Source organism: Phaenicophaeus curvirostris, chromosome 16 (genome assembly GCF_032191515.1).
Source record: "Phaenicophaeus curvirostris isolate KB17595 chromosome 16, BPBGC_Pcur_1.0, whole genome shotgun sequence".
Lineage (NCBI taxonomy): Eukaryota > Metazoa > Chordata > Aves > Cuculiformes > Cuculidae > Phaenicophaeus > Phaenicophaeus curvirostris.
In genome coordinates, this window is record NC_091407.1 from 14027053 (window position 1) to 14052374 (window position 25322).

Sequence of the window (25322 nt, forward strand, 5' to 3'; positions counted from 1 at the left end):
ATCAGATTCACTCCCTCATCTCATCAGGGGAGGGAAAAAACAACAAGACTGAGGACACAACAATCAACAACATAGCTGAAGTGGAATCACTTAAAGCCCAGGCATGTAAAGGAGTGCTGGTGGAACAGACCTAAGGGAAAAGCTCTTAAGCCTCTTTGGAGGAATCGGCATGGTCTTGTGCCTCTCTGAAATGCATCTACACTTACAGAGAATAAGCACATGGGGAACAAACAGAAGGAGCTGGAAGTCTGTGTTCAGTTACAGGGCTAGGACCTCATTGGAATCACAGAGATACGGTGGGACAGCTCACAAGACAGAAGCGCTGCGATGGATGGATACAGGCTCTAAGAAAGACAGGCTAATAAGGTGAGGAGGAGCTGTCAGCCTTTACATAACAAAAAGCTGGAATGCATGGAGCTCTGCCAAGGAACAGGTTAGGAACCAGTCAAGAGCTTCTGCCTCAAAACGAGCAGGTTTTGGTGATTATGGGTTACCTGCTGGAAAGGCAATATCTCAGGGCTCAATCAATCTAGGAGATTCTAGAGCACATGCGTGCTTGAGAAGCCAACAAGCAACGGTGCTCTGCTGGAGATGCTGAGAGAGCTGTGACTTCAGAGCAGGCTCAGGGGGATTTCGTCAGTTTGTATAAATGCCTGACAGTTACCTGCTTACTGACAGGGCAAGAGGCCCAAATTTAAGAACAAGGACCCAAATTTAAGAACATCCATGAAATTGCAACTGAACAGAAGAAAAAAAAAATTACTGTGAGTGTGATCAAACACTGGAAAAGGTTTCCCAGAGGTGTTGTGGAGTGTCCCTCTGTAGAGATACTCAAAACCTGACTGGACACAGTCCTGGGCAACCTGTGTTAGCTGACCCCTGCTTGACCGCAGGGATCGGATGAGATGATCTCAAGAGTTCTCTTACAACCACAATATTCTGTGATTTTGTCTATGTATGAAAAGACTACATGAAATAACTGCAATTTTTTTAAAGATTAATTCCTCTTGTGTATAACAATGAAGGGAAAAGGTCATGCCATAAGCATTCAAGCACAAAGATTTCTTGCCTTTGTAAATGTGAGACAGGGCTGCAAAACTTGTTCAAATTAATTTGCTTTGCTTCGTAATTAGGATGCAATCACAGTATGCACACTGTCAGTTACACAAGCATGGCTAACGAGGGGTAGAAGATTTGAGAAACTCATCTTTCCACTCCAGAGAATTTGAGTACTCCAAAAGAAAGCAGAAAGTGCATATACCTGCTGGAGGACAGAGAGTGCCAATTCCCTCACTGTTTCTTACCTGAAGCCAACCTCTGCGTTGTACTTTGCTTGGTGCACTCCATGTGCTGCCTTTTTGCAACTCGCTCTCTTCTATCTGGGCTGCTTCTTCAAAACGTAGAGACAAGAATCAGAAAACAGAAATACAGTATTTGACAATATATACCTTAGTTACACCTTAGTTCCTGTTCTCTCCCGCCCTCTAGATAAGGACAGAAAGCAAGTCTTTGACATGTGAACGGTATCAACAACTGAAAGGGCATTCCACTTCAGATACTGGCAAGCTGTGTACTAGCAGCAGGAGTTTTGATCCTCTTCAGGAACAGTCATCATCATACGTATTCAAGAGAATAAATCACTTAAAGTACATTAGTTTAATAGCAAGTGAAGCCCCTGGTTCATTGACGTGAATGTATATGTCCTAGAACAGAAGTGCAAATCATTCTAACTCCTAGCTGAGTAGACAGTAAGTAGTCTTAGGAAGCCAGTTGAGCCCAGAATCTGTACTGCTGAAGGCAGACTGATGGATAGGGTCCTGGGGAACAACAGGTGATATGCTGCATTTACAAAGGAATTGTGTGTATTTACTCTCAAAGGTATTACCAGATTAAACAGAATGCATTAGGTATTTAACATACTGTAGAGAAGGGTTCTTCATGTCCAAGTAGAAAATGAAAGACAAAGTCATTTTTCTTCATTTCTACAGCAAGGAAGAGTTGGTTTCAGAAAAAAATTTTGTCTATGGTTAAGCAAACTTCTGCAAAAATTTTGTCTATGATCATGCAGAAGTAAGGGTCCCTGTGCTGAAACAGTCCCAACCTACAGTAGAACAATGGATTTTTGAAGAGATGCTTTGACTGAGACAGAGGCAAACACCTTGCAGGTCACATCAGCATGCTCAATGGAGCAAGGATATCATCAACACTCTCAACAGCATCCTAAATAAAGGCATCTCATTTCCTATGTCCGAGACAGATTTACAGCTTCCATTTCTTCTCAGTGGAGGGAAACAGCTGATGCAAAACCCTTTTTCTTTAAGTCATAATTTAACAGTCACCCTAAGCCACCAGAAACTGCCACTAACAATAAAAGAAGCAGTCGTCCGACAAAGGTCATAAAATCACAGAAAGATTTAGTTTAAAAGGAACCTCTTGAAGTCATGTAGTCCAGTTTTCCATTCAAAGTAGGGCTTACTTCAAAATTAGATCAGGTTGCTCAACACAACTCTCAATACTACTTTTTTTGTTTGGGTTGGACAATGCCACATGTACCTGTGCAGTGGCCTGTTCAGAGAATTGATATGGGCAAGTTTTAACTGAGAAAAAACATAAAAGAAAGATTACTTTAAATTGTAGTCACTTAGCAATCTGTTTCACCACAAGGTTGCACAAATGCTGGTACAAGCAGGAGCAACCATAGGACCGGACCATTCCTGGCAGAACAGTCCATTAGAGGGATCATAGAATTAGAACAAGAAGAAAAACAGGTTGTTCTACTGCTTCAGCACAATGTATCCATCTCTTAGGCCTGATACAGGTGAAAAGGAATGGAGTGCTCCAAGGAGGAAACATTATCTAACATCGTTTGGAAAAGCAGCCCCTCCAACTTGAGCCCCTACCACTCTGTTAGGCTATTCCTAAGTAACTCCAGAATTACTTTTATAGTCATTAGCATTGGTACTAATTGCTATGGGGCTCTTCTGGCACTAAGGGTGAAATGTCTTGAGATTACAGTGCCAGAAGCATGTTCTGATTCAGTCACTGCTTTGGGATAGAACTGAAAGCATCTTTCACTTTCAGTCCCCAAGCAATCCACTTCTGCTAAGTAATTGTCAAAAGGCCACTCATTTTCTACAAACATAAGCAGGAAAAGCAGTTAGGGTAGGACTCATGCTACCACTGCTGAGTATTTGGTTCTCAGAATTGTTTATTTCTTGATGGATTCATCAACCAGGTCTCTCTAAACCATGAAAAACAGTAGCTCAGACTCCAGGTAGAAGCTAATGCTACTCATCTGTACTACAAACATTACTTTAGAACAAAAAATCCTTCTCGTGGGATGGATGGGATGTGAATACCAACCACTATCTGTTTCAGCACACAAAATAGGTCCACTGGCATCATTCCCTTGGAGACATGAGCTGACAGTGCCTATCTGTGTAGCCAGAAACTGAGTATTACCTCATGAAAATATTAGCCATAATCAAAGAAACCCTGTGCTACCCTCAAGCCACATCTTTGTGACCACACCAACATTCACTGCAAGTATTTACATGGTTATGAAACTACATCTGGGTTATACACACAAAGAGATTGCAGCACACCTAGAGACCAGCTTCACTACCTTATAATCCCATCATTTACTTTAATTCATTTAGCAAACCTAAGCATAAAAGTTTATAAATCACTGTTATCATTAATTATTCCTAGGGAACAGAGACAAAGGAAATAGTCCAGACAAATGTATTTATGATGACACTTTCAGGAACCACAAAGAGGGATTTGTGCCCATTCTGTATTATTAAATATCACACATTCCTAATTTTTCAGTGAAGATAATCCTATAGATGGATGCTTTAGAAGTAACAAATGATCCGATAACTATCATGGGAGATGGATAGGGAAGAAAATTCAGTGCTGTATTTCAGCTAGAAATCATTCCCGTACGTAAAATCATATTCAATCACTGAGAAGAAATGCCTCAAAATTAAACAGACCACGAAATTGCTTGGGTAGTACCCCCAGGCAAGAAGTTTATACAGATCACGAATGACTCCCACACTGGACTCTATTGGTAAAATCAAATGGAAGAAAAAAAACAAAAGGACGACAACTTAGCCGATATCTCTCACTGCAGCTACACGTTTAAAGTAACAACATCAGACAGCTAAGAAACAGCAAAACACCAAGTTCTCTTCTGCAGAGATAACGCTACTGTCTCTAAGTTGATGCACTGAGGAAGGGAACAGACTGCCACTGAAGTCCTTAAAGGTGCCAAAGACAAGCTAAGTAACCTACCTGAACTGAATCATATGGCATTAAACGACCGTAAACACAACACAACCAACTTTGGTTCAGCTTAGAGATGACGGCTGCACAGCAGAACATTAAAAGGAAATTTCTCTTGACAGAGTGCTATTACAGCTGCTGCCACAATATCCCTATCGCAATTTTTGGACCAAAAAGTCAAAGATGTTGGTTTATATCCTCTTCAGCTACCTAAAGGTATATAGTCCAGGTGCAACAGAGCACACCATTTCCTTCTTTTTCCAATATCCAAGAACATGAACTTCTTTGCATGACTACACACAAGCTTTTACTTTCATACAGAACAGTGAATCCAGGCAATGAGCTCATTCCCCTTCACCATCCTGTCTTACCTGCATGAAATTATGCAGCAGAGAGCTAAGCCTGCACACACTGAGACTTGAAAACAAACAGTATGTGCCCGGTGTAGCAGGGAAACAAAGGAAAGAGAGATCAAGCTTAGAATCAATGTTAGAACAGTTAGAAAGAAAAGTTAGTTTGCAGTATTATTGAGATTAATAAACTTTCAATCATAATGAATTATCATACTAAGTGATTTCTTAAACTCTTTTTCTTCATTTGTAAGTGAAAATAATGCTTAAGCACGACCCTATCTACACGGCAACAGATTAAAAAGACACGCTCCAAGAGAGAGGTTGTAGCAAGCATGAGGATTGACTAAGGTTGGTAAACTGCACGGATTTAGCAAAATCAACTTTATTTTCATTATGCTAAATAGATTAGAAGGCCAATAAGCTCACACTTTATACCCTCATACATGCAAAATTATTCCTGTCGCTACAGTGCTCTCTGTGACTAACAGACCTAAATTAGAAATAAAACACACATTTTTTAAAAAAGCCAGCTAATCACTGGCAGAAAATGGTAGACTTTCATTACTTCAAATATTTGAATAAAGATTAGCTGTCTTTAAAAGGCCACTATTTTGGCTTGAACATAATTCATGAGCTTAATGTAGCTATTACTGGATATAATTTGATTATAGTCTATGTTATCAGATGTCATTTGTCTATAGGAATCAAATGTGGACAACCAGACCAGATAACACTGCAGTCCATCAGATCCTATAATCCACAAACAGTTCTATATATCAAAGGCATACGATTATTTTACCCTGGCAGTTCATATACATTTATAATCTTCCAGGTTTAGTTACAGCTGTTTAGAAAAATGGAGGGGGGAGGAAATTGTACTTTGGAATTAGGTACAGATCAATTCCAAAATGAACAGGGTGTTGCAGAGACTGTTCTTTACATACAGCCAGAAGTACTCTGATGAAAGAGTCCCACAGAAGTTCATTCCATCAAGCTCAAATGCTGCTGACTCTTTATCAGAGCCTGAGCGGTAACCTCACCAACTGAGCTGCAGCTCTGATGAGCAAATGTTTAAAACAGTTCTAGATTGCAATCTCTGTAAAACTCTCCTGTGACTCACCATTTGTCCTGGTGGCCCTTGTCTCACTTCTAACGTAGCCATGGGAGCTGATTTTTCTGTGGTTATTTCTCAGCTCTGAATTAGCTCCATTGAGATACAGAGAAAACCCTTGTTCTAACTGCTCCAGTTTGATTTGTATAGGGTCCTTTCTTTTTAAGCATCTCAGTAGCCTGAAGCAGAAAGCAGAGTAATCCGTCCTTACTCAGTGCATATACAGATGGTCAGATAAGCAATAAATAAAAACACCACAACATCACAAAGTTCACAGTTGAAATAGTAATTTCAGAATATAGCACCTAGGACCTGTTTCTTTCTGTAATGCTTGCCTAAGTACCCACATGCTTTGATGTGTAAAGTTCAATCAAGCCTTTCCCATCTGAGATTTTTTCCTTTTCCATATTGTTTCTCATTTCACATTATTTTTTCCATCTGGCATTTAGTGTATTTCTCTCTTCTTTGGACTTTATAGTCTTACTTAGAATTTCATAAAGCTTTAAAAATGGTTGAGATCTTTTTCAGAAAAAAAAATGAGAAAGAAAAACATTATTTGTGATTGGGAAACCCGAGGGTTTCCCCAATAAATAATTAATTTCCCTAGTCAGAGATACCAGAAACAAAGCTCGATTAAAACAATATCTAATAACACAGCCTTCCTCAGGCCTGATATCAGTAAAACACATACCCTCCCCTCTTCCAAGTCTCATCTTTCCTCCCTTCCACCACAGGTTATACTCAGCCCATTCTAACTCCTTCAGTGAGGTGACATCCAGGCCAGGAGGTTGATGCCACGTAGGTGACAATCTCAACCCTTTTTGCCCCTGCGTGGTGTTTCATAGTCTCTCTCTGCTTCCAGGGTGGATCAATCCACAGGCCAAAGTCCCCCAGGGTTGTATCTGTTCTGACACAATTCATTTTCGAATAGCGTAACTCCAGCCATGCATCCAGCCACATCCCCAGCAGTCCTCGGGGCAGCATTCCTCCACAGAAGCACCCCACTCCTGCAACCACCACTCTCTTAAATCCATGCCAGCTTCATCCAGCTGGTGATGTTCTGGCACATGATGGGCTGTTTCTCTTGGTGTCGGATCCAGCAAGAGCGGCTCTGTAGCCCCTGCAATCCAAACTGCCAGTCCCTCCAATACCTGAACACATCCAGCAAGTCCCTTCCGCAAGTTGCCACCTGCTTGTCGTGTTGTAACTTAGTACCACTTGTTTCCACCAAATTCAGAAGTATGGCTCTGATAATAAGGATTCAAGCTGTTTCCATCATTAAATAATTTGTTTTTCTCCATTACCAAAACGGCTTTAGGGGACTATGCAGGAAAGAAACACCTGTTCACAAAAATTAGCTGTTCTTCTAACCCAACTGTGGCTTTTGTACGTTTTTTCACCTTACTATTCAGTTTGTTATAGGTTTTGGATAAAAATCTTGTGGCTTGTAGTAAAGAAGAAAATACAGACAGAAACTTCTGTAAACCCTGCTGAGTTAACTTCTGAAATTCATCTGGCTGGGGTACAGCAACAGAAAGGTTCATACGAACAAGGATTAAAAGAAATGTTTTAAACTTGTCCGAAAGATACTGAAGTTTGCAGAAGTGACCTAGATGTCCTCAACTCCCACTGAGGCAGAACTTGACTTTGCACTTTAACTTCAGCAGCTTTTGCATGTAGTTTTTGGTATTTCTGAGAACAGAAAAATCTTGCCTCATAACAACATCCCCTGTGCTGTGGGCTGCAGTTACTGCTGAACCTAGGACCTCTTGCTCTAGCAACAAAAATCATCCCTCTAAGCCACGGAAGCAATAACTATTTCATTAATAAATTTATCTGTATTTTAAAATATGCTGAATACATAATGTAATCTCCTCTAGCAATAAAAAATTTGATGTACTTAGCAAACAAAGTGAAGAAATCACATGAGTGCCTTAAGACACACCAAGTCAGACTTTGCATTACAAGTTTAAATTAATATTCACAACTGCTGAAGTCAGATACCACATAAGACAGTACACAACAGATATTACATACTCAATAACAATTCTGTATCTTACCGGTTTCTCTGCTGAAGGGATATTAAGTATTCATCATGTTTTTCATCAAAGTCAGTCACCATGTCCTTAACACAGAGCTGAAATACAAATATAATTGCCATTCTAAAGTACAGAAATGAGATCTTATGGAGTATTAATGGGTTTTCACCCTCAGCACAAAGGAAAGCTATAAACTCTGAAGGAAGGTCCTCCTTCTACAAAGCATAAAATGGTCACTGTTGTAAATAAATTTCCTGAACAACAGAGGAAACGTTACTTTCTGTACTTACTTCTCAGAATTACTCACAACCTACTGAAGTGCCTAAAAACACTAAGAATGGAAGGTATATGCTATTATAACTTTATAATCTCAGAACTGACAAACAGAGCCATTCCGGGGCACCAGCTGAAAGGGCCATTGTCAAAGCCCAGCTCAGGGATGATTTTCATAGGATTATAGACTGGTTTAGGTTGGAAGCGACCTTAAGGTCCATCCAGTCCCACACCCTGCCATGGGAAGGGACACCTCCCACTGCACTAGGTTGGTCAAGGCCCCATCCAACCTGGCCATGAACACCTCCAGGTATGGGGCAGCCACAGCTTCTATGGGCAGCCTGGGCCAGGGCCTCCCTATCCTCACAAGAAAACACTTATTCCCAAGCCCCTCTTTCATCTTAAAACCATTCCTCCTCACCCTATCCCTTCACTCTCTGATCAAGAGCCCCTCCCCAACTTTTCTGGAGCTCCTTTCAGTACTGGAAGCTGCTCTAAGGTCTCCCTGGAGCCCTCTCTTCTCCAGGGTGAACAACCCCAACTCTCTCACAATTCTTCTGAACTGTTACTGCTCCTTTGGTCAGCTAATACTAGAATACTACATATTCCCTGCAGAGGCTATACACGTTTCAAGTGTTTAACTGAGGGTTCTATCTGGCATGCTCTTTAGGGAGGAGGAACATTCCCAGCATTTCCCACCATACATCCCAGAGCTGTAGCTGCAAGTTGCAATAAGGCACCCTCTTACACACTAAGAAGTTTAAATTTGCCACCAAACCATGAACTTAGCTCTGTACCACAGCATACAACTCTGCTTTGATCTGAGGGCTGGAGCACCACCCATATGAGGCTAGGCTGAGAGAGCTGATGGTGTTCAGCCTGAAGAAGGCTCCAAGAAGACCTTAGAGCAGCTTCCAGTACTGAAAGAGGCTCCAGAAAAGCTGGGAAGGGACTTTTTACAAGGGCACGGAGTGATAGTACAAGGGGAAATAGCTTTAAATTGGAAGGGAAAAGATTTAGACTGGACATTAGGAAGAAATCCTTCATGATAAGGGTAGTGAGGCCCTGGAATAGGTTGCCCAGAGAAGTTGTGGCTGCCCTATCCGTGGAGGTGTTCAAGGCCAGGCTGGATAAGGTTTGGAGCAACCTGGTCCAGTGGGAGGCGGGCTGATTCCACGGCAAAGGGTTGGAACTAGATAGGCTTTAAGGTCCCTTCCAACCCAAGCCATTCCACGACTCTAAGTTTAAATTTGCCACCGAGCCAGCTCTGTTGCCACCACACGCAAACTCCGCATTCGCTCTCTTACCGGTCGCGCCGTGGGGCCGAGCCGGCAGCGCCCCGGCCTGCACGGGGAGACTAGGGACAGGAGGAGAAGGAAGGGAAAGCGAAGGAGGGGAGAGGAGGGAAAGGAAGCGAGAGGAGGGCAGGGCCGGGCCAAGCCGGCCCGCGGCGCCGCCGCTCTGTTTATCCGTCCCCTTGGTTACGGTCGCATGTGATGTGGCGTCACTTCCGGTGCGACCGGAAGCGGCGGCGGCGGCAGCGATGGAGGCGCTGTGGGCGCTGCTGGACGAGGTGGCGCTGGAGGGGCTGGACGGCATCACCCCCGCCGCGCTGTGGCAGCGCCTGGGCAGCCGCTCGCCTCCTTTCTCGCTGCCCTTGGAGCCCGCGACCCGGCAGCTGCTCTGGGCCGCGCTCTGCGCCCGCCCCGACCTCCGCTTCTACCGCCTGCCGCGCCCGCGCCCGCCGCTCCGCCTGCACGACCGGTGAGGGCGGCTCCGCGGGGACGGCGCTCCCCGCACGACCCGGCCCTCCGCAGCCACCGGGGGGCTCGGGCACGGCCCTTCCCTCACCCCTGCCCCGCAGCCATTGGGGCTTTGCCGAAAGAGCCCTTTTTGTAGCCCCTGTGCAGCCGTGGCGGGGTGGGGTTGGTACAAAAAGTAGTTAGTGCTCCAGAAAATGGAATGTTTTCATAGTGTCATAGAATCGCTGGGTGGGAGAAGACCTTTGAGAGCATCGAGTACAACCATAATTAAGATTTAAGCTGAAGTAGAGTTAAGTTTTCATCAGAGTAACTGCATTTGTTGATAATCTGACAGGATAGCCCTCTGATAGTGTGGGGGTTTTATAGCACAGGGTTTTTTTTCAAATAGAGTGTTTCCCGACAGTGTTACACTCTTCATGCTTTTGGAAATGCTAACGTCTTGCGTTCAGCATGATCTGTGCTGAATAGATGTGTCTTTTTCTGTAGTCCTCTCTATTTGCAGCCTCTCCCTCTCTCAAATGCAAGGTCAGGCAGAGCTGGCTTCGAAGCTCCAAATCAGCAAGAGTTTTGACTGTTGTGAAGTTCATAATAACATTAAAATTAGACCTTGGAAAGTAATAGAGTATTTATGAGATTTCTGGGAAAATTTATCCATAGGCATGTTAGTGGGAAATCCATTCTCTCCCAGCTCTTGCCTCATTGCACATGATTGATGGAGCTCACTCCTCGTGTTGCCCAGGCCTGATGAGGGGTACTTAATTTCTAAAACTCAAAAATGAGTCTTGGAGACATTATTTGCCAGCATTTTTGTTATCCAGGTCTGGATCTCTGCCCCTTAGGAGACCCATCCAGGAGTCCTGTCTAGGTTTCACTTCCAGCAACTCTTTCCACTTAGGGACAGGCAGAATTTACATGTCCTGAGTTCATCAGTTGCAATGCAGTTGTCTTCCTTGTCTGTAACTGGTTACTCCCACTATATCAGTATTCTGGAACTCCCACTACTTCAGTATCCTGGAATTTTTGAATAGTGTATCCTAGGCCAAAGCAAAAGAAGCGTTGCAAGCGAGTCAAGGGAGGTAATTCTCTCCTCCTGCTCCGCTCTGGTGAGAGCCCACTTGGAGCCATGTATCCAGCTCTGGAGCCCTCAGCACAAGGAAGGACATGGACCTGTTGGAGCAGGTCCTGGGGAGGCCATGAAAATTATCTGAGGGCTGGAGCACCTACCCTATGAAGAGACACTGAGGGAGGTGGGGTTGTTCATCTTGGAAAAGAGAAGACTGAGGGAACCATATTGCAGCCTTTTAATACTTAAAGAGGGCATATAAGGAAGGTGGGGTAGAACTTTTTAGCAGGGCCTGGGGTAATGGTTTTAAACTAAACAAGGAGAAGCTTAGACTAGATATTAGGAATAATTTTTTACGCTGAGGGTGATGAAACACTGAAACAGGTTGTCCAGAGAGGTGGTAGATTCCCTGGAAACATTCAAGGTCATTGGATGGGGCTCTGAGCAACCTGATGGAGTGGACTATGTCCCTGCTCACTGCAGGGTTGTTGAACTGGATGACCTTCATGTTGCCTTCCAATCCAAACCATTCTGTGATTTGATGTGCTCCATGCACTACGCTTGCTGATGTGGTTCTGTTGTACTCAAGGAGTGTAGCTCCATTCTTTGTGCTTTTCCAGTTCTGAAGTTTCAAAAGAGTTCCACTTTTCCAAGATATTTGGTAGCGGTAGTGGTATTGTTTGTGACAGTCTTATGATTCCAAATGCCCTTTGCATGGTTAAATATTGGCTCTCTGCTTTTATTTCAGATATGAAGAAATAGACCCTGAAACAGGAATACTGGAAACCAAAAGAGATCCTATTCCTACAGATGATATTTATCCTGTCCACATGATTCTGGATAATAAAGATGGCATACAAGGTTCCTGCCAGTATTTTAAAGAGAGAGTAGACATCACCGATCAAATAAGGACAAAGGATTTGCAGCCTTGTTATACTTACACAGAAGCTGTTGAAAAGTGAGTGAATCCCCATCTCTGGAAACATTACAGGTCAGGTTGGACGGGGCTCTGAGCAACCACCTGGTTAAAGATATCCCTGCTTCTACAGGATAGTCGGACTGGATGACCTGTAAAGGTCCTTTCCAACCCAAAGCATTCTATGAAATCCTTGTAACTGGCATTAAAAGATTTTTAACTTAACACACAGTCATCACTCAGTTTGTACAGATTATATGTTGGTCAGGAAAAGTGATTGAGCTCCCTGGTTTTATGTAACTAATAATAATTTATTCTTTTCCCTTCTGTTTCTTAGATGGGGAGAGAAACTAGTCATTGTTGCTTCCCAAGACCAGCGTTACAGAGCTTTAATAGGCTGGGAGGGGGACCCTGACTTAAAACTCCCTGATTTCTCCTACTGTATATTGGAGCGTTTAGGTCGTGCAAGGTGGCAAGGAGAGCTTCAGAGGGACCTTCACACTGGGGCCTTCAAGTAAGTTTGTATCTTGGTATGTGAATTAAATCAAAGCTAATAAATTTCCACTGGTTGTTTGTAAAGATCTGTCGTCTGAAGAATTCCTGTGTACTGTATGTACATTCTTACTAGTGGGAGCGCTTGGTTCTTGGAGCCTGTGTTGCTGGAAGTGTACTGGTCCCTTTCTTGAAAAAATGAAAATTAGTTTCAGAGGTTGTCTCAATTTTGGCACTTCCTAATTTGAGATTCTCACTCTGAAAATGTACATAATCTATGTTGCTAACACCATAGGTAATGTAGGTCAAATGGTTTTGGATACCAGATGATTAGAACTTCATTGCAGAAGTTCCTATGCCTGTGGATATCTTGCCATCTTTTCTTTAGAGTGGATGCTGGAAAAATTCATTATCACCGAAGAGTATTGGACAGAAATGGTCTCATAACAATGCAGTCGCATGTCATCAGACTACCAAATGGAGCACAGCAACACTCAATTCTTCTGCTTCTGACTCGCTTTCATGTTGATAGGTATGTGCCACTCAGATGTCTTAAAGTTCTGGGTACATTGTCACCTCTTCTATTGTGATGCACCTTTTCTCTGTTGTCACAGAACCATCAGAGTTTCCTGGTTTTGTCTCCTCAGTTTCTGTATTAACTACTTTTGCAGATGCTGGACAGCGTAAAGCTTAACTTGTGTTGGAACTGTAAACAACAGGCTATTCTAGCATCTGTCACCTGCCTAACTCTTCTTATTATAGCATTAATCATACAACTAAATTCGAGCATTCTCACTTCAAATGCATTTCTAATACATTTTTTGTTTTCCTATCTTGTTTATGGTTAGAACTCATCCTTTGTCAGATTGCCAATGAAGTAACAGCCTGGACTTAGTCACTGCTTCCTCAGTTGAAGTCTCTTGTTGACAAATTCTCTCATGTGCTATTCACAGAAGGAAAAGGAAACTAATTCCTAAAACAATCTGAGAACACTTCACTTTCTAGTGACTGACTCTTTGTAAAGTTACAGTTTGTGTTTATAAAGTTCTACGCATGCTTGTGTGTCAAATAATTTTCTTTCTTGGTTAGGAGGAGTAAATATGACATTCTGATGGAGAAGCTCTCAAGTATTTTAAGTGCTCGTTCAAACCGGATAGAAACATTAGGCAACTTGAGGGAAGAATTGGTGAGACTCATTTCTCGCTTTCATATTGTCACTCATGAGGAATCTAGATGAGTAGTATCAAAGCTAGTCATTCATACTGCCTGTTTTCTAAATTTACTCAATATTTTGGGGTAGAATATCAAAAGAAGAATCTTAGAAATATACTAGATCAAGTTACTGCTGCTGTCTGTCACAAGGAAGAGTTTTGTCAGATGTCATACAATCCACACTTGCACGATGTTGCAGCTGGTTGCTGCTGCTTGTTTGGGTGGTAGAGCTGGAGGGATATAACACACTGCAAAAGGATCTCATGTTGTGCCTGGTGTCTGTACTAGCAGATCCTTCTCTGACATCCTACCCCAAAATACTGTGTTTTAAGGACAAGCAGTATGAATGTCTTTGATACAAGACATTTACGGGTGAGGTTTTGAGGCTACAATGACTTTTGCCATTTCTCGTTGCCTTAGGGTCTTTGTGAGAGAACTTTCAAGCGTCTCTATCAATACATGATGAATGCTGGCCTAGCCAAGGTAGTATCCATCCCATTGCAAGATATACACCCCAATGGAGGACCGTACAAAACAAAGAAAGGTAACTACAACTGTATTTTTGCTTTCTCTTGGTGTAATTATATGGATGCCATTCTACCCGTAAGCTTCAAATCTTAAATTAAAAGACATGTAACTGAAAATCTGTCTATGCAGTTATGTAGAGAAATATGGTAAAAAAACCTATAACACTGCAGCCACTTGAATTAAGGATTTGTTCCAGGTTTTTAAGAAATGGATGCAGGCAAGCTTTATATCAATGTAAGCTGGTTCCGTGGCTTGTGACTCATAGTAGGAGTGCTCAAGCAAATACAGAGAGTATGGACAAAGAGCAGTCTGCTCATCTTTCAGGTTGAAGTTGAATCAAAAGTCAGTAAACTTTACAAAAATATCACGAAATGTTATATAAAACAAAAAAGACTGTTGCAAAATAAGAAGTCAAAAACTCAGACCGTCTTCGTTATGGCTTTTGCTGAAAGTCATGAGTCATAGGTAGTTTAATACATTATCACCTTTTGAATTCAAGGTTAATGGGTTTGTAAGAAGTGCTGATAACTTCCAAACATGTAGTGGAAAGGCAAGAAGAGCACAAGTGTGTCACGCTTACATCAGGAAGCAGGGTTGCTACAGCTCCCCTGGAGTTGACTGTCCCCACTTTTCTGTGAGATCCCAGAGGGGTTAAAGTAAGTGGAGAGTTCCTACAGCACAGCCAGGACACAGTAACGTGTTAAGATGCGGAATTGAATCATGTGCGAGACTCCTGTGGCTGGCGAGCAGCAGTGTATTCTGTCTTGGTATGTAACAACCTTCAATTTTGGATCTATTTTCATTGCATGTAATTATGGAACACCATACATGTCAACAAACTTAGGAATTCCCTCATTGCAGAGGGTAGGCTTTTGGGCAGGAAATCTAGAAACTTAGTGGCTCCTGTGTGGTTGCACATCACGCTGCCATAGTATAACTGATATCATGTGTTGTGGAACCAGCAGTCAAGGGCTGAAAAGAACCTCTTCTCATAGTGACATTGGGACCGTGCAACATAATAGCACATTTTAATTGTGCTGTAAGAGCTTACTGGATGGGATGAGACTCTTCTAATTGATCCTTTTCTTCAGGATGTTAGTTTCTTTCTGTATGCTTCCTCCAACATGCATGCTCACACATACAGAAGATGCTAGGACATATGATAAACTGACAGCTCTTTTAGGTCTTGAGAATTTTAAATACGGGGAACTGGCAGCAGCACCTAATAGGGCCTGTCAACTGGTGTCCACTTTGTCTCGCCTCAGCAAGCGATCAGTCCTGTGTTAAAGAACAGTTTTGTGATCAGATAGCTCATTGTAGCAGTTCTGTATCTTCAAGCATATGATTTTCTTCTGTTACGTGATTTGCGTTTATAGAAAGTGAAAAAAAATGCTTTGAGTCTGTTGAAAACAAGGAAGGATTTTATACCCAGTAAGATACCACAGTCAGATGCATGTTCTTCAGAACAGTGTTGCGGATCAGTACTCGTATCATTGATTTCCTTGTACTACTGAAATTTCTCCTGTTATTGCGGTGTTTTCTATTCTGCTCATAAATCACAGTATTGGGCAGTCCTAGTGTTGACACAGGCGTGAAGATCTTTGGGACACTGCAAAAATTCAGCTAGTCTGTATTTTGACCAATTCATATATAGGGAAAAGCTGCTGCAAACCTGTCAGAGAAATAAACAGCCGTCTTTGGTCTTTTGTGTTCCCCATTGCGCTACTGCTTTTTCATGCTGCTGAGAGAAATAAAGTGGTTTAAGCATGCTCACACCCCCTGCATAAAGTTGTTACTAACATTTATGTTCACAGGGACTGATGTTATGGTCCGTTGCCTTAAATTAGTGAAGGAATTTCGGAAGAAAATGGAAGATTATCATGATGATGATGATGAAGAGATCATCACCAAAGCTGTTCTGCCAATGGATATTGTTTGTGAAAGGGATATGCTCACCCAGGCATATGAGCTAAGTAAGTCATGTAGTAAGATATGCTGAAGAATTTTCCCATTGCCTTCTTTTTCCTTGTATATATAAAAGGAAGATATATATTGTTGGGTTGAGGGTTACGTTCTGATAGCTTTTTGGGTATCAAAGTGTCAATTTTTCATGGAGAAGATGAGCTTTATGTTCAGATTGGACTGAAGCTGTAGGTGCTGCCACCTGTTAACCCTCCTTGGAAGCTTGTCAGCTATTCAGTGCCACCAAAATAAGACAGCCTGGTTTCTTGGGAAGGGACACAGGGCCCTGCTGAGACCTTTGGCAGTCCCTGGCCTGAGGGTAGAAACAGGATGTTGTGGTGGGATCCAGAAGGGTGATGAAGAAAAGTGTTCCTTCTTCTTCTCCTACCTCTTTTCCTTTCATAGTGGAAAAATTAATATCTGACTATGAAAAGCTGTCAGGGGAAAAATTCGCCCCTGCTTTTAATCTGAACCTATTGCTGTCAAGCCTCATTCTGCTGGGGCACTTGCTTCACATAAAATTGTGGCTTATGACAGTATTTGACTGTAGATTTTATATGTCTGTGAAAATGTCTTTAGTTGTTAGTGTTGAATGTTACATTTGATATTCTGACATATACAGTTATGCAGAGCAAATATGAATCCATATACAAATGTATGTATGTCTAATTCAGTCAGATTATTTTCCTGAGATGTCTTCTGTTTTTTCTTTTTGAAACAGTTGAAAGTAGAGGAACCAAAGGTATTTCTCAAGCAGAAATTCGCTTGGCTATGAATGTGGGGAAGCTAGAATCAAGGATGCTCTGTCGCCTTCTGGAGAGGTACAAAGTTGTTAAGGTAAGATTAAAATAAAATAATTAAGGTACTTAAACTTGTGATACAGTTGTGGTTACTGTGTAGTGCATTATAACATTGTTAGTTGCAGACAACAGAAATGGCAGGGATTTGAGAATTGATAGTGACAGAGTTCTGGTAAGATTGAAAAAAGTACAAGTTCAGGTGAGGAAAAGGTATTGTGACAGGTATACAGGAGAAGTGTTAAAGTACTGGAATTTTAACCTGGGGACTAGCTCTCATTGTTAGAATGTAATGGATCTGCTCTCCTAGCAAATCTTTTCTTTATTGTTTCCTGGTTCGCTGCCTTGACATTTAATAGTTCTCTGACGCAGATATGGAAGTGTTTTACGTTCGTTTGTGACTGGGTGCTTAAGTAATAAAGTTCAGGGGAAAAAAATGCCCGTGGCCGCATATTTGCAGTGTGTACCAAGCACGCATTCTGGTGATCCACACCAGCTGGTGAGATTTTGCTGGGTGCTGCTTGACAGCATTCTAGAGGATCACTGTTCCCAGCACTGTGACGTGCGTCTGCCCTCTGAAAAGAGATGGGGCAAAGAAACTGGCCCCAACCCTGCTTCATCTGGCCTCAATCACTTACCGAAGTCATTCACTGTAATTAGTGGTAACCCAAGTGGCCTGAGGGTTATACTTTGTGGAGACGAACATAAATATCTCTCAACTCAAAATAGCCATTTTGCTTGATTTTTGACTCTAAAACAATATCAGCTTTGCAAGATCCTGTATTGAAGGATCTTGTTGGAGACCCTCTGTACATTTAAAATCATTAATTTATGTGCCTTTTGAAAATACCAGCAAATTCTGGGGAAAAAACCAACAGTTACTTTTTTAGAGGTTATGCTGATGAAACTCCTTACTTCCAGCTATTTCAATATTATTTTTTTTAATTTCAACAAGCTGAACAAATTCAGTTGCCATTTTTCACGTGTACCTACTTTCCCCTTTCCACAAAGGCAGGACAATTGCCATCTTCCTTCAATAGAGAATTTTTTTACGAAGGTTGTGTCATTTGATAAAAAGTTCTGAAGAATTAAAAACAAACTATATGAACTGTTAGAATATCTAAAAATGTACTTTTTCCTTAGTCAGCTTTGAAGATGAGATCTTCCCTTATTGACAGGCCAAGTGTTTGAGTTTGAGACGCTTGGAAGCACCTCTTGTGGTAGACAGGGCAATAGTGGTTGCACTGGAGTCTGATTCACTCTGGAAACTTCTGCATAGTAGTTATTTCTGAAAAAAATTGATTTCCAGTCTGAATACATGTATTTTGTTCTTCCTCAGACTATTCTACATCCCACACGGGTTAGACATTTTGTTCTAGTATGCAGATAATGCAGATATATTTATTTTTCCAGCATGGAATTTCTTTTTGATATTTGTATAAGGTTAGTCAACATTTTTGTTATTTTGAAAAAAAAGGAGAATATCATACTGTCTTTTTGATGTGATGGGAGAACAGATAGAAAATTTTCTCACTGTTGATGTAGAACAGACTGCAAGAATGAAAGAATGAAAAAGTAGGGTGGCAAAATAACATTCCAACTATTTCTGTAGGGTTTTATGGAGGATGAAGGTCGACAAAGGACAACCAAGTATATTTCATACATTTTTGCAGAGGAGAGTGATTTAAACCGTCAGTTTGAGAGAGAGAAGGCTAGGAGTGAGCAGTTAGCTACAGTGACTTTGGCTCTGGTGCCAGAAGATTCCCCGCCTGTGGAAGATGAGCCTCCTGGAGAAGACAATACTTTAGTCTCGGAGTCTGACAATGAAGAAGAAGGGAAAGATGGAAAGAAGAGAAAAAAAAGTCAAAAGGTCAACCCTGGTCCTCTGTTGAAATTAAATTTCCAAGATGATACCCATCAGTCAACACCCGCTAAAGGTAGAGCATGATTTGGGAATTTGGAAAGAGCATTGCATTTTTCTTACAGATCCTTTTATTAAAGAAAAAATCATATACTTTTAGCTTCCACTAAAGCTTTAGATCATATATTTATTTTTCATTTAGTTGTTTAGTTCCATGCTTTTTTGATGTTCTTTTTCCACTAAAAATGTTATGTTTGGAATACTGTGGATGGGTTAATCCCTGGAGGAGGTTCTTAGGGCTGTGGTGTTTCTGTGTACCAAAGAATATTTCGATCACCAGTCACTGAGAAGGTCTGCTCCTTGCCCCTGAGTCATTTCTCTGCTTTTCCCAGTGCAGATGAGCTGGGCTCACACACCACGCTGCTTGGATACTCAGTTATTTTTCTAGTGGCTTAAAGAGCTGAAATGATTCTGGAGAGAGTCAGACAAAGTCTCGAACTGTTGCATGGCAGGGGGCAGGACTGTGTTGTTAAAAACAAGCCCAGTGGGGAGTCTGTGGCAGTGAGCAGTCAGGTTGGCTTAAGCTGCTGAGAGAAACACCATCCTTGGGTAGATTTTATAATTGCCTTGGATGTTCAGTGATGAACTAACAAGGTATCTGTCAGGGACTGTTTTTCAGAATATCTTCCAGCTCAGGCTGTGTCCATCAGAGCACAGCATCTGGGTAGAGCTTTAGCTTTAAAGTCCTTGAAGACTTCAGAAGGGATTCGAATGTACTTTATATTTCTTGAAACATTAAATTTCTTCCTCAGTGAGGAAAAAGTCAGGTTGTATCTCTCATTAAAAAGCATCATTTCATTCCATCGGTTGTGTAAATGTCGTCTTAGGTGTGTGGAAATAGCACAGGAGCTGACAATCCAAACAGTTAACATTCTTTTTAATTGTAACATATCAAAATTCTTCCCCTTTTAGCAGTGTTTTATTCAGTCAGAAATGTCTGGTATTGTGCCTTAGCCTGTATAAAATATCTTTGTTCATGTACTGATGCAAACCTTCAAGCACAGTGCGTTTACATAGTCGCGCTGACTTCTCTGAGACCAGATAAGTTGGTGACTAACTACTCTCAAGTAGCAGCAGGCTGAGGATGACTTGACCTTACTCACCTAAGCCTCTTGTAACAAAAATGTCTTGTCTTGGCTCCTGAAGCTAATTGCTTCATCTTTCTCTTTAGTTATTTGGAACATCGTAATGTGCAAGCTAGGATTTTGGGAACATAATTTAAAGAGCATATGTTGGTTTGTATTTTTCATTGTATTTATTTATTTTAACTATTTGAATGTTCTTGCAACTTCTCTGATAAACTCCAAGGGAATAGAGAAGAGGTCTCCATTTCTTGTGTAGATTATCTTTGGAGTAACACTAAATCCTTGTTTTCATTCTGCTTTGAGTCAGAAGAGTTGCATTTCTGGCAGAACTTGAGAATCTTTATGAAAGAAACTCTCCTTACTGCAGACAGCAGTTTCTGGATAACCTAATCTGGCCCGTCATGGTCTTCCAAGTCTGCTTCTGAAGAGGCTTCTGCATGGAGAAAATTATTTGGAACAGGGAGTTCACTTTTTTTGGACTTTACTTTTGGAGGCTGAATGCAGTCGTTCATGATCAAAGCACTGCTTCCAGCAGGGTGGAAGAATATGAAAAATGTAGTAGGATGCTTTTCAGTACAGTTACTTGGGTGGATAGGGGAAGGCGTTTGGAGAAGGAGAGGCTGGAGGTTTACAGAAAACTCACAGCAGAACAATTACAAGGCTGTTTGTTCTTAAACCAGGCTCAAAGCCAACAGCAATGAAGTCTCGGGGGAAGAAGCAGCTTTACCCCGAAATTCTTGAAGAGCCCAGTGAGCTCCCAGACAACACTTCAGGGGAGAGTTCTGCTTTGGAAGCGATAAAGCAGGAGTCTAATCTTTCCACCTGTGTTCATTCCACTGATGAAGATGGGGAAGTGGCTCTGGTGGAGGAAGTCAGACTTGAAGACCTTAAGGTAAGGTCATTTGTCTTAATATTTTCTTCTTGGTATGGCTTTCTGAGCTAAGTTATGTACACTTACAGCAAGACTTCAAGCTGTACTTTTTGTATTTGTTCATGAGATTGTTTTGGGTTTTTTAAATTTAATTTCAAAGTACATTAATACTCTGGTGCATTGTAGTTATAAATGAAAATTATTTCAGGAGATAGGAACATGGGTTTGCAAAATACAGTTCAGGGTTAGTTCCCCAGTGCTCTCCAAACTCCTTATGTTGACTTAATGCGTGTCACCACTTAATGTCTCTCTGTGCACACAAGTGCTGCATATCATCTGGTCTCCCTACTCAAACCAGGAGGAACAAATGGGTTTTGACATGAAAGTTGTGTAGCCTCACTGCTGCAGGACTTGAGCCTGGATCTAGAAGCTTTTCTAAGAGACAGGATTTGTTGGCTTGGACTCAACATGATATTAAGGCAGTTACCTGCTGTCTAGGCCACAACTCAAGTCCACGTGGCTCAGAATGTGGGACTGGAAGGGAAAGTGGGTAAATGGCTGCTTCTAATTGCATGGAAATCTTAGTTTCTGCATTGACAGGGAACATCTGGCTAATTTGTTGCACATGAATACATCAAGGCTCTGAATTCCTCAGATGCTGCTGGGTGAGGAGTTAATGTTAGGCTGAAGACATTGAATAGTACATGTAAAATTTTTGGTTTGTCCATACTTAAAGATGTGTGGCCAAAAGAAGGAAAAACGTTCCAAAGCTACAGCAGTGGAGAGATCACACGAAACGTACAGGTTGCTGAAGCGCCAAAATCTCATTGTGGAAGCTGTCCGAAACCTCCGGCTAATTGAAAGCTTGTTCACGTGAGTCTGTCTGAAAACAGTGTGCTGGGATCCTGATGCATTTTGGTGGTAGAAGCGCTACTTCAGCAGTGCCGTATGATTATCCATTGGTGGCTTTTCTTGTCCCTGATGGCACTATATGCCATATGTTGGAGAGGATGGCACATGGAATGTGGGGGGGGGGGGGTTGCAGTTGTACTGAATCTTAAAAATTAATCAGCTATTTCTGCAGATAATTAAATGTATGTCCCATGTGTCTATGTATGTCCCATAAATAGAGATCGGAGAACTTTTTTCTCTGTTCGCAGTATGCCAGTGCTTGGGGCCACGTAGTAAGACACAGCACTTCCCTGCATGAGGAATTTTTTCATCCGCCTAAGTTTTATTTCTGCATGGTTTCAAAAATTGCCCATGTGTTATTGCCATTGACTATAGACACTTCCTGTCAGTCATCATCAGTCATGAGGATTCTCGTAGCGTCCCAAACGTTTGCTTTTCTTTGCAGTTTTGTCTGGTATATTTATGACATAGAATCATAGAATGGTTTCAGTTGGAAGAAACCTCTACGCTCATCCAGTTCCACCCCCCTGCCATGAGCAGGGACACCTCCCACTGGATCAGGAGTGCAAAGCCCCATCCAGCCTGGCCTTGAACACCTCCAGGGATGGGGCAGCCCCCACTGCTCTGGGCAGCCTGTGCCAGTGCCTCACCACCCTCACAGGAATACATTTCTTCCTAAGATCTCATCTCAATTTCCCCTCCTTCTGATTAAAACCATTCCCTCTCATCCTATCCCTGCCCTCCCTGGTAAAGAGCCCCCCTCCCCAACTTTCCTGGAGCCCCTTTCAGTACTGGAAGCTGCTGTAAGGTCACACCAGAGCCTTCTCTTCTCCAGGCTGAACAGCCCAAACTCTTTCATGTGTCTTGTCATGACTTGCCTTGTCAGGACTAAAGTTGTTTCCCTGAAAGTTTCAATGTCTTTCAGTCTAATAAGGTTCACCTCCAAAGATAAATGGAAATTGCGATGCTTTCCTGGAGTCCCAGCTTCCAAATTGGCAGGACTCTGTCACAAATACGATTACACCATCTGTCTTCTGTGTCAGCACAGAATAAGATCTTGGCATGTCAGTACACACGGGGCTGCCTGCTACAGGAATTTAGTGAGAAACCATGATGTTATTCTCCTCTTTGAGAATTTTGAAACCTGTCACCTAGTTCAGTTGCAGTGTTGCAGAATTAGAGCCTCGTCTCCTGGTACTAGCTTTATCACCGATTCATCTAGTCACATTTAATTGCTGGCTCAGAAGGTATTTCAGGTCTCTGCTGTCCTCTCAATGTTGCCAACAGGTAGCACACAGGTTCCCTCAGCACTGGTGAAAGTTCTATCCCTCCCCAGTCTCTGCCAAGGAAATCTGCTGATGTTGTCACTCGAGTTAAGTTAGTTACCAAGACAGAGCTAGTCTCCTGAAAAAGATGCACATTCACTTATTGCCTCATTCCTGTAGTACCCATCCATATCTTTTTCAGAATTGACTTTCAGGATTGAGAGAGTCAGATGTAGGGCCCAGGGCGTTTATGAAAAATGTCATGAAAACAGGCATTAGGCAAGCAGGGTGTGAACATGCTCCTGCAAACTGCTGCAAGGGAAAAAGGAGCTGGCTTCAAGTGATGGGGTATGTGCATCTATATTGTGAATGCACATGTAGTTTCTGAACACCACTAAGTAAACTCTTTCTACCCCAGACTGAACTGAGCTCACAAGTGGAAATATAAACTGCATATGTTTAATTACCAGTTAAAAACAGCAGTTGGTTTTCCTGACCCTAGGGAGGCTGGATTCATAATTGCACTATAGCCAGACACAGAAAGATCTGGCACTGAGAATTTGCTGTCATCAGAACGGCTGTCCTCACGTAAAAAGGATAAGTTTGATTACAAAGAAAATACATCTGAATTTAAAGCTAAGTTAACAGTTGTCTACAGCAAAAGGGAAAAGTGAGCAGTAATTGCTAGAAGTAGGGAAATACCATTCACCCACATCCTCTAACAAACTACTTAAGCCAAAGGGGTTTTTTTGCTTCTTTTAGGCTTCAAAAAATGGTCATGGACCAAGAGAAGCAAGAAGGTGTCTCCACTAAATGCTGCAAAAAATCTATCGTTCGACTGGTACAGAAGCTTGCACGAGAAGGACTCCTCAGACTCTACCGTACTACAGTCATTCAAGATGGCATTAGTAAAAAGGTGACTGCACAAACCCTGGCAGCAGCAGCTTTTCTCACAACCTTCTGATCTATCAAAGTGTTTGGGGCCTTTTTACTGAAAAAATATGGGCAACTTCACTCTTTGTAACAGAACCCACAGTTGAGCTGCCTGGAAGCTCCATATCCCAAACTAAGCTGCTGTGAAAACCAGATTAGTACTTTTGATTATTGTGCTGCAGATGTTTGTGAGAACAAGGAAGAGTCCAGAGATCAAAGTCTTTGAACCTCCAGTCTGAGAGGTTCTGCTGCTCCTAAGTTATGTGGTCCTGTCAGGCTGCAATGCATTTCTAATTAATCCTCTTTTGAAAGCTACGACTACCTGAGAAATTATAAGTTAGCTTCTAATTTGAAGTTTAACGTCATCTATTTTTCTTTTCTTTTAAACAAAAATCTACCGTTATTGAGGTTTATGGAATTAAAATGTCTGTAGCTGTAAAGCTGAGATTTGTCATTGTAAATGAAGTCTGAAATGCTTATAAGTGGGGAGAGAAGTTGTTGAAAAGTACCTACTGCACAATTGCATGAATGGAATTTTACTAATCGGAATTGCGTGTGTATGTTCAGCAGCAGTATGTGTTAGATTGGCCTTAATGATGTATGGCTTTTCATTTATCCTCTTCAGCCCAATATTGGCAAGTTTAAGTATGCATTCCTCAAACATTTCCAATTTTAAGTATTAGAAAACCTTATGTTTGTAAAAATGACATTAACTGTTTGCTGATACAGAGACCATAAGGTCTGGCCTCTTCCTTAATACAAACTAGCAATGAGAATTTTGATCCAAAAACATTAATATTCTTTGAATTATTAAACCTTCATTGGCTTAATCCATTGTGGCTACCATTAATTAACTGTCTGTTAATCTCTTGATAATTTATGCGGGTGATTAAGTATCTACATAAATGCCTCTTATTTGTTTTCTGCTCCTTCAAACAGGTAGAATTTGTTGTGCATCCTTCAGTGAGTCCTAGCGATCCCCTTGTAAAAAGCGCCATTGAGCAGGTGCGTTTCCGCATCTCCAATTCAAGCACTGCAAACAGGCAAGTGACAACCAGGGTTTAGATGGCTTGTGGGTAACTTGGCATATCTAGAACATGCAAAAATATGCAGAGGAAATTAACACAAAGTAAGCAAAAGAAAAGGAAAATCTCTTCTTTAGCAGCAGTGGAATGGAAGCACAAAGATGAAGCAAGATGCTGAGCATCTCCTGAAGTCAGGAGAGAAGTTGAACTCTGCTTAATTTTTACCAAAGTGCTGTGTGGTTTTAATGCAGGATTAAAGTTCCCCAGACACCAACATCCCAGGACCATGGTGAGGAAGAAAACCTAGGGCAAAAAGCAGTTCTTGATTCAGGAGAAACACAAGAAAGCTCATCTAAAGCCGATAATAATAATCGGGCAGGAAAAACTGATGAAAAAATGGGCGTAACACAGATAAAAAACTATCATCCTGTTACAGGTACAGCTTTGGCTTTTCTGTTGTCTTTCACTTTACCATTTATTATTAATAATCACTTGGGCTCTCCTAAGAGAG

General features: G+C 41.7%; 2 protein-coding genes across 4 annotated transcripts in view; one reads left to right on the forward strand and one right to left on the reverse strand.

The window, feature by feature from the left end:
* Positions 1–9442, reverse strand: part of KATNIP (katanin interacting protein) — a 519483-nt gene extending 510041 nt beyond the window's left edge. For 2 of the 3 annotated variants that reach the window (XR_011338570.1, XM_069870031.1), the window contains exons 1-4: positions 9374–9441; positions 7815–7891; positions 5764–5933; positions 1305–1390 (exon numbers count right to left, since the gene is read on the reverse strand). Coding sequence is in view for 2 of the 3 variants with exons in the window: in XM_069870031.1 (XP_069726132.1) it covers positions 1305–1390; positions 5764–5933; positions 7815–7876 (318 nt within the window). In the remaining variant the exon portion in view is untranslated. Of the gene's footprint in view, positions 1–1304; positions 1391–5763; positions 5934–7814; positions 7892–9373 lie in introns of all 3 variants that reach the window. The other variant, XM_069870032.1, reaches the window with a different exon arrangement.
* A 149-nt stretch (positions 9443–9591) lies between these two features.
* The window catches only part of GTF3C1 (general transcription factor IIIC subunit 1), a 40386-nt gene continuing 24655 nt past the window's right edge, over positions 9592–25322 (forward strand). The window contains exons 1-14 of the mRNA XM_069870282.1: positions 9592–9830; positions 11641–11850; positions 12146–12322; positions 12689–12832; positions 13390–13486; positions 13933–14056; positions 15855–16013; positions 16724–16839; positions 18412–18736; positions 20486–20697; positions 21413–21549; positions 23616–23769; positions 24726–24829; positions 25063–25247. Coding sequence (XP_069726383.1) covers positions 9610–9830; positions 11641–11850; positions 12146–12322; positions 12689–12832; positions 13390–13486; positions 13933–14056; positions 15855–16013; positions 16724–16839; positions 18412–18736; positions 20486–20697; positions 21413–21549; positions 23616–23769; positions 24726–24829; positions 25063–25247 — 2365 coding nt within the window. The 5' untranslated portion in view covers positions 9592–9609. The remainder of the gene's footprint in view (positions 9831–11640; positions 11851–12145; positions 12323–12688; positions 12833–13389; positions 13487–13932; positions 14057–15854; positions 16014–16723; positions 16840–18411; positions 18737–20485; positions 20698–21412; positions 21550–23615; positions 23770–24725; positions 24830–25062; positions 25248–25322) is intronic.